Source organism: Macrobrachium rosenbergii, chromosome 3 (genome assembly GCF_040412425.1).
Source record: "Macrobrachium rosenbergii isolate ZJJX-2024 chromosome 3, ASM4041242v1, whole genome shotgun sequence".
Taxonomy (NCBI): Eukaryota; Metazoa; Arthropoda; class Malacostraca; order Decapoda; family Palaemonidae; genus Macrobrachium; species Macrobrachium rosenbergii.
In genome coordinates this window covers 53689692-53699691 of record NC_089743.1, presented here as the reverse complement: position 1 = coordinate 53699691, position 10000 = coordinate 53689692, and the positions used below count along the sequence as shown (strand labels likewise).

Below are 10000 nucleotides of genomic sequence, written 5' to 3'. Positions count from 1 at the left end.
ATACAACTGTACCCAATATATAATTACCTGGGCAGGCTAACTGTTTGCATACCAGCATGTATACATATATATATATATAACTGACTCACATCAGGATCAAACCCAGGTCTTTCTTGTGAAGGCTAACTGCTTGCATACCAGAGTGTAACACGCTGGTATAAGGAAGTTAGCCTGCCCAGGTAATTCCTTTGGTACAGTTACCTGGGGTTCCAGCTGTTTTTATGACAGCATGTGGCTTGGTTGGCAGCACTCTGGTCTTTCATTTGATCCTGACGTGAGTCAGAAATTTATTTCTGTTCCACACGTAATTGTGTGTTGATATTTCTAACATATATATATATATATATATATATATATATATATATATTCTATTATATATAATTATGTTATATTTATATATATATATATATATATATATATATATATATATATATATATATATATATATATATATATATATATATATATATATATATATATATATATATATATATAGTATATATAGATAGATAAATAGACAGTGAGACAGATAGATAGACAGAAAGAAATACATGCATACACACACGCACAGATGTTTGTATGAATGTATGTATATCTCATAATTTTAAACAAACGAATGCTAAATGACTCGATAATCAAATCATCTATTTATGGTAATCATTCACGAATGCTGATTCCCAAATTAATTTTGACAACAAAAGTTTACTTAAATATACAGAGACCAAACATCAGTTAATGTACTTCAGCATGTAAACTGAATCTCTGAAGTTCTTTGTCTTCATCATTGATTTTAATCTCATCAAGTAGTTTTGTGACGACACGAGAAAGTAAACAGGTTTGGTAATTAAACCATTTGAACAATTAATGTACACCTGACCAGTTTTCCCTCGCCAAAGAATAATTGAATTCAATGCGTTAATTAAACAATGTATAAAATCGTTATGTTTAATTGTGTACTTTCTATGAGTACCTTTAAGAGCAGTTGCAAATTCTTCAGGGATAAGCCCCAATTTTATCTCGTATTGAATAACTGAACCCAGTAAATTAATTACATTATACATGAAATCATTATGTTAACGTCTTTATTTTTAGTTTTCTATAAAAGAAAACTATTATGCTGGATTTGTATGTTAGTCCGCACTTTTTCTGTCCGCACTTTTTTTCTGTCCTCACTTTTCTGTCCGCCCTCAGATTTTAAAATCTACTGAGGCTAGAGGGCTGCAAATTGGTATGTTGATCATCCACCCTCCAGTCATCAAATATAGCAAATTGCAGCCCTTTAGCCTCAGTGCTTTTTTTATTTTATTTAAAGTTAGCCATAATCGTGCTTATGGCAACGATATAGGATAGGCCACCACCGGACCGTGGTTAAAATTTCATGGGCAGCAGCTCATACAGCATTACACCGAGACCACCTAAAGAGAGATCTATTATCGGTGGCTTCGATTATACGATGTACAGAAAACTTGATTGCGCCGAAGAAACTTCAACGCACTTTTTACTTGTCAGGAGTACCTTTAAGATCAGTTGCAAATTCTTCTCGGATGAGCCCTAACTTTATTCCTCATATTTTTCAGTTTCTTCTTCCAGAAAAGACCAAGTCCTTGTCACAGTAGTTAAGATTGGGGTACCTTGTCAATTATGCCTTCCTTCTCTTGGGAACCTTATTTTTACCTCGGCAGCGAAAAAAAAAAACTCCGTGATTACCTCATGAATACCTGATGAATGGTTCCCCGGTAATTACCACGTCGAGTCTCAAGATTTTTTAATTATGCCGTGACGGTGTGTACACTGAGAGGGGAAATGCTTGTGCATATTCGTTTTTTCTTCGTCCTGTTCCGTTTTTCTAGTCCCGGCTGCTATCCAATACCCGCAGCTAACCATTAAGTATATGCTGCCTAGGTCAATAGACAATTATGACTTGGTGGTATGTAAGTTGAAGAGGGAAGTGCTTCCGCGAGTCAGTTATTTTCTCCACCTTTTCCCCTTTTTCCAGTCCCGGCTGCTTTGCAGTACCTTCAACTGACCTTCAGGTTTATACTGCTCAGGTCAACAGGCAGGAAGGATTCAAGTGAATACGCCGAAGTCACCCGTCTTTGGGAGTAACAGAATATAGAATTTAGGACAAAGGTCAAGCTCTGGGGACCTATGAGGTCATTCAGTGCTGAAAGGGAAACTGACAGTAAAAGGGTTTGAAAGGTGTAACAGGAGGAAAACCTCGCCATTGCACTATGAAACAACTGTTAGGAGAGGGTGGAAAGTAAGATGGAGGAAAGAGAATATGAACGGAAGTACAGTCAAATGAATGAAAGAGGTTGCAGCTATGGGCAGAAGGGACGCGCAAACAATCTTAAGTAACGGCATCACGCCCGTACGGGGACCCATCTTTGGGAGGACCCGAATCCATGACAAATAATTGGTAAAACGAAAGACAAAATCAGTCTTGTCTCATACAACAAGTGTTTTCCAACAAACAGATGACGCAATCAGTTGTTGTTGACATTAATCTCCTGATCATCTGATGTCGTAACTTCACTTAGCTTTCATTTGTGACTTCACTTTGCTTTCATTTGTGACTCACTTGCTTTCATTTCGTGAAATAGACGCAAGTCAAATAAAGCCATTGGGAGCTATGATAGTCATTAAGACGAAGTGGCTGCATCCGACACTTTCTCAATCAAGTATTTTTTTTATTGTTCGGAGTTCATCATATTCACTGCAAAACTTCCCATAAATTTTTGTTTGCATAAAGGATTTGAGTGAGGATATATTCAAGTTTCATTGAATTTTTTGAATTTGAAATTGCTTCGAAGTTTTCGTGCAGAATCGATCGAGGATTCGACGTCGAAGTTGTTTATTTACTTGTCGATTGGTGTTTGGTCTTTTACTGATTGTTTTCTTCTTTTGTAATCAGATGCTCCATAAAGAATGGATTGAACTATCTCTTCTGGATTCTATCACAGTCTTTAGACTTCTTCATTGCAGCAAATTTTTTCCAGTCTTTCATCTTGTATATTAATGCGTGTTTTTTTGTGTTAAATACACACAGCACACACACACATACACATGCACACGCACACACACACACATATATATATATATATATATATATACTTTTATCACATACACAATTGTTCTGTGCATTAGTATATATACTGACAGGACTTCATTCAAATGGATGTATATATATATATTATATTTTTTATCACATACACAATTGTTCTGTGCATTAGTACAGATACTGACAGGACTTCATTCAAACTGGATGGTATCTACTGGGGATATTTATTCAAAAAATTTACAAGCTTTCTAAGACAAACAGTCCCCATTATTTGTATAGTATAAAGTTTATATATATATATATTATATATATATATATAATATTTTATATATATATTTTAATAAATATATATACTATATATATATATACTGTATATATTACATGAATATATATGGAAAAAATACACACATATATATATTAGTATATATATATATATATATATATATATATATATATATATATATATATATATATATATATATATATATATATATATATATATATATAATTACTAACAGGACCTCATTCAAACTGGATGGTATCTAGTAGAGGTATTTATTAAAAAAAATTTACAAACTTTCTACGACAATAAAAAAAATATATATGCACATATAGTGAAAGAACTGAAATTTTGAAATTCCGTCAATGTGTATTTAATTTTAAAGATGCTCTCATTTAAGAAAAATCTCCACTCAAAGGTGTGTCATCTTCGCAGATTCGTCGTGAAAAAATTCCAGTGAGGTAGAATTAAATACCATGAGAGTCAACACCTGATTACCTTCATCATCAAAGTACAAAAGCCAAAAAAATTTTAAACGCAGTTTAATTGAATATTTATGACTCTGCTGTCGTTCCACGAATACCCGAGATTTAAACAAAAAGCATAAAAAGAACCAGTGTAATCTTACGTGAAAGAAAAGTATGAAAAACCTATATGCCAGTTAACATTCATTTCTTTCTACTTTTATTGGCTTTATTTCCGCGATGTGAATGAGTGATTGTTTGAATTGTTTCTGACTGAGTTCTTCCCACTACCAGCAAAAGATTAAGGCCTTGGCATCTCTGCATAATAACTTGGGAACCAACGAGTCAAAGATCATTAGATTCTCCGAGAATAAAGTTTACTGAGCATGGCATTGTGCCATGCAATCGCCCGAGTTCTAGGTGCAACATAAAACGTAAAAATGCGCCGAAGTTTCTTCGGCGCAATCGAGTTTTCTTTACAGCGGCTACAGCTTATAATCAAGTCCACCGAAAATAGATCTATCTTTCGGTGGTCTCGATATAGTGCTGTATGAGCCGCGGCCCATAAAACTTTAACCACGGCCCGGAAGTGGCTTATCCTATATCGTTGCCAGAGGCACGATTTTGGCTAATTTTAACCTTAAATAAAATCAAAACTAACCAGCCTAGAGGGCTGCAAGTTGGTATGTTTGATGATTGGAGGGTGGATGATCAACATAACCATTTGCAGCCTTCTAGCCTCAGTAGTTTTTAAGATCTAAGAGTGGAGTGAAAAATTGCGGACAGAATAAAGTGCGGATGGACTGACAAAGCCGGCGCAATAGTTTTCTTTTACAAAAAACTAATAACAAATGAATAAAAAGGTAGTAGAATTATACCGTACACTGAAAAGCAAAATATTTTGGATTTAGGATGAAATAAACATGATTATCTATTGGAAAACCTATATATTGTCTTCCAGATAATAACTTCATTTCATTGTGCATCAAATGGTTTAGGCCTACTTTACCAGGGTATAAGTTAGACTTATTTGCTCATGAGCTAATAACTTACATTAACCTGAAATTCTGCCCCGAGATCAATAGGACGCCCCTTATAAATTTATAGTTTACCCAACGCTGGCTAATTTAATAATCATAAGAGCCTTTTCAGGTCACTGCTTGGTTATGGATTGTCAAAATAGCTTTTATCGTTAAATGAAATGGAATCGAATTAAGAATTAATTTCCTGGAATACACAACATGTTTCTAACAGGAAAATTTTATTAGATTTGACTTGTGTTTTCAAGTTCTCACTCATCGGAAATGTAAGAATATTTTATATCTTTGTTTGAAGGTAGCTACTGTTGACTTATACACCCTGTGGTGTCGTTGGTAAAGGCTTCAGAACGCCCCTCCCCCCCTCACCTCCTTGCTTTCTTTAAGTCTTCAGTTGAAAACTCTCATGGACAGAGTCAGACTATAACCGGAGAGGGCTCCAAAGGAAAATCAGCCTGCAGAGAGAGAGACAAGTTACTTGAAAATGCGATAAATAGATAAATATGAGGGAATAGAAAATAAAACCGATACACCTGAAATTCAAGTAACGTCAGCAGCAGAGAGCAGGAATGAATTTGCTCCTCGCTTAAATCTTTTGATCGGAAGATTCCACAGCTGCACTAGACTAGACAAACTGTTTCGCATTTTACTTGCAGCCAAGATTAGACGCCTAGAAAACAGTTTTATTTTAGTTGCATCTAAAAAAAAAATTTGAATGGGATTCTTGCCGTAAAAGCATTCAGATACGAGCGGAAATAATGTTAGAGACCAAAGCTGTCATCTGCATTCAATAAATAAAGCAGGTGAGGTAAAGGCTGATTCACATTATACCATCACGCCACGTCAAAATACGTGAAAATTTCTTCCATGTAATCAAATGGACTTGTTCACACCATCGCGTCACGTCACCATGAAGCACACGGCATCCACCGTCACATCACGACACGTTTTCTTGGAAAGAATGGTTTGACGTGACGTGACGGTGCTTATGTTTTGACGTGACGTGACGGTGCTTATGCAAGTTTCTTACCGCTAAAATCTGTGATTCGCTGAGGTTGGGCACGAACTGAAACGTCATTGTGATGGGTGGTGTGAATACAAGGCATGGATGATGGGACGGTAACGCGACGTGAAGTGTCGGTGACGTGATGGTATAATGTGAATTACCAATGGGGACTAGAGGAGAAATAAGAACTCTGGGAAAAGTGGTGTTTTTCGAGACGGATTTCAATATTACGAAGAACAGTAGTTCAAAGTCTGGGAAGCATTGTTGAAATTAATGAAAAGTAAATAAAAGCGATTTATACTCTCTATAGAGAAAATAGTCAGCTAATGGGCCATGTAATTCGGAAGTGGTGGAATGTTTAAGTATGTAGTAAGTGAGACGATGGGTAGTGTACGTATGTAAATGGAGCAGTTTAATGATTTTTGCTGCTGATGAGCCTCCTTGATTTCTTATAGTTGATAAAAGGGAAATACAAACCATTTCAGCAAAATAAAAATAGTTATATGCGTATTCCTGTGACCTTACAGTGATTGAACACGTAAAGACGTGTATGAAAGTTGCTACTAATCATTTATGCACATATATTGAAAGTGTATGGACACGTATTTAAAACAGGCAGAAATCCAAATATAATGCATATCACGTACAGTTAAAGGCTGGTAAAGTATATAATGTATGTATGTATGTACGTATATATATACAGTATATATATATATATATATATATATATATATATATATATATATATAATATATATATATATGTGTGTGTGTGTGTGTGTGTGTGTGTGTGTGTGTGTGTGTGTGTATTTGAGTTTGTGTGTGTGTTAGAAATAATCAACACACAATCGCATGTGAAAAAGAAACAAATTTCTGACTCACATCAGGATCGAACCCAGGTCTTTCAGTTGAAAGATAAGACCGCTGCCGACCAAGCCACACAAGTCACAAAAGAAGTTGGAACCTTCAGTTGAAAGACCTGGGTTCGATCCTGATGTGAGTCAGAAATTTACATATATGTATGTGTGTCTATGTATATGTAAGAGTGTGTGTGTGTGACTTTTCTTGTAATTGCGTTGAGATATAATAATAGCTTATTTTGATGATCCAGTAGTTGTATGCATATTCTTAAAAAAAATCAGCTGAATCAATAAAAACAGTTATAATAACTGCTGAAGCTCATAAATTCTGACGTATTGCCAATATAACCAAAACTGCCTCATGAAAGGAAACACCAGCATACGATTCCTTTCATGAGCGACAGAGAACAAAGAAACACACTTTATAAATATCGCGAATACTCAGCATTTGCCGCTACGGAAAACTCAGCTTAAGGAGAAGAAGAATACGTCGACTCCTAAAGGAATATGAACGTGGAATGCAAATATGAAGTTGTATTTTTTGCTGGGAAGTTTCAGCTGGTCTTTGTCAGAAAGGGGGTCGGGGTTCTTTAAGATCTTCTTATTCTTCTTTATTCCTCTTCATTGTCATTCTTCTTCTTTATCTCTCGACAGACTTGAGGTATTCAAGACGGATTCGTTCTCTTTATGTTTAAGCTTGCGGGTACAATTTGGAGGCATTAGCTCTGCGGTTAGTGCATCCTCTGATGCCTTGAATGGTTTTGCAATTTAAGGGATAAAAAGGTTCTCAGCTGAATTTATCTTCCGTTAGTTGCTGAAATATCATTGCATGTTATTAAACGTTGCACCCTGTCTTCTTTTTCATCAGGTGTATGTATATATATATATATATATATATATATATATATATATATATATATATATATATATATATATATATATATATACATACATATATGTATATAGTATATATACAGTATATATATATATATATATATATATACTCCAACATCATACAGCTGATAGTTTATTTTAATGTTTCACTGGGTCTCTGATTGTTGCATTTTCAAGGCTGAAAAACAACGACTTGTCAATAATTTCATAAAAAATTTATTGCAATATGATTACTACAGTATTGTCTCTTTTAAAATGCTAAGTTTCTTTTAAAAATATGAGGCACCAAGAATGAAAGAAAAGAAAGACCTTACGGAGCTTATTGAAAGGGAGAAAAATACAAATTAAAACACAAATAATAAAAGGTCAGAAAATAAAGGTAACAATAAGGCAAATATCAAGCAATAAACAGTTGTGTGGATGATGTTTGGGTTTCAATGATGTTAATTTTATCATTATAGATTCCTCGTTGTTAAGTCACTGTCTTTCTGTGTTTGTCCTATTATTCGAAAGTCTTTGTTGTCAATGACTGTTTTGCATAATTTAGAATGATTCCTTACAGTGTTGTCATTCTTTTATAATTTAGAATGATTCCTTATGTTGGATTGTTCTGGGTTGGAACAGGTATAGATTGTCCAACCCAGAACAATCCAACATAAGGAATCATTCTAAATTATGCAAAAACAGTCATTGACAACAAAGACTTTTGAATAATAGGACAAACACAGAAAGACAGTGACTTAACAACCTTAGAATCTATAATGATAAAATTAACAGTTCCATCATTGAACACCCAAACATCATCCACTCAGCTGTTTATTGCTTGATGGTCCTATTTGCCTTATTGTTACCTTGTTTTCTCCCTTTATCTATTTGTGTTTTAATTTGTATTTTTTTCTCCTTTCAATAGTCTTGTTTTAGCTCCCGTCTGGGTAGGTCTTTCTTTTAGTGTCTTTTGCCTCAGATATTTTTAAAAGAATTAGCATTTTAAATGAGACAATACTGTAGTGTTTTTAATCAGTTATTGTAATAAATGTTTTTATGATAATTATTGAGTCAGCTCGCTGTTTTTTCAGCCTTGAAAATGCAACAATATAGTTGTGAAACGTCGGCATTAGGAATAAACTATCAGCTGTATTGAGTGCCTTTCCTGACTAGCGAGTTATATATATATATATATATATATATATATATATATATATATATATATATATATATATATATATATATATTATATATATGTGTGTGTGTGTGTGTGTGTGTGTGTGTCTTTAATATTTATATTAAGTAGCTTAGATGGTCAAGGAGCTTATTGCTTCTAATGATACTACAACTAGAGAACACGGGTCCCTGAAGGACTTACTGGTTCTGTCTGATAGTTCTGACGTATTTTTCACGTTTCCTACGACGACTTAGATTTAATCCTACTAAGTTTATAATCATATTTTATCACTTGTTATTTCATGTACCTAGTTTTGGGGATGCTACAAATCTCAAAGTAACCACCTTGTTTTGTCACAGATGAAAGTAAGATTACGGTTTAATCATTAGTTTCACTACTTGTCACTCATTTCTGAACAGACCTTTCTTTTCTGTGGCTACTCCACAATAACTTGTGTTTTGATAATCATTATTCAGTTCCCCCTTCCCAATCATTTCCCGTCTGAAACATTCCTGTACATATTCCTTTCTTATGTTTTTCCTTCATTTATTCTAAAGCATAAAACTCTTAGTCTCCTTTTTTTGTTTTTGCTCTCCGAAATCCCTGAAACCTTTTCTGCCCAGAACCCAGTCAACACATTCCTGGTACTTTGATTTTCCTACAACATTTTCGTATGATTTTCCAACAAGGGAATCTGTTGTAACGCATCACCCGTTTGATTCAGCCATCGTGAAGTTCTTGTTCCTCTGTAATAGATTTTTTTCTTGCTTTTGTGTTCCAGGGATGCCGACTGGATTCATCATGGCCTGGACCATCACGATGTCAATCCATTATCCAGTGCAGTGCTGGAAAGGCTACGGAAATTTAAACTACGTTTGGATATTAGTGGGTCCTATGGTGACTGCTTTGCTGGTAAGTTCATTCTCTCTCTCTCTCTCTCTCTCTCTCTCTCTCTCTCTCTCTCTCTCTCTCTCTCTCTCTAGGTATACTTGACAGTAGCTATTATTAAAGCGTCTTTTATTATTTTCACAAAATTCTTGTAGCACTACAATCAATGAAAAACACAGCAAGTCTTGACATTTAGTTTTTGTTACATACCTCTTTACTTTATATATGTTTGTATACATGTGGGTATGCATAAGTTTCGCTAAAACAAGAGGTAATTATTAAAATTCGAGGAGAGAAACAAGAAACGTTAAATATGGCCATGTATTAATGATCGGAATTTAAAATAAGA

General features: G+C 34.5%; 1 protein-coding gene across 1 annotated transcript in view; it reads left to right on the top strand.

Annotated features, from left to right (window-relative positions):
* Positions 1 to 10000, top strand: part of LOC136855681 (corticotropin-releasing factor receptor 1-like) — a 383811-nt gene that overhangs the window by 340546 nt on the left and 33265 nt on the right. Inside the window, exon 8 of the mRNA XM_067132987.1 lies at positions 9545 to 9675. Within this exon, the coding sequence (XP_066989088.1) occupies positions 9545 to 9675 (131 nt within the window). The remainder of the gene's footprint in view (positions 1 to 9544; positions 9676 to 10000) is intronic.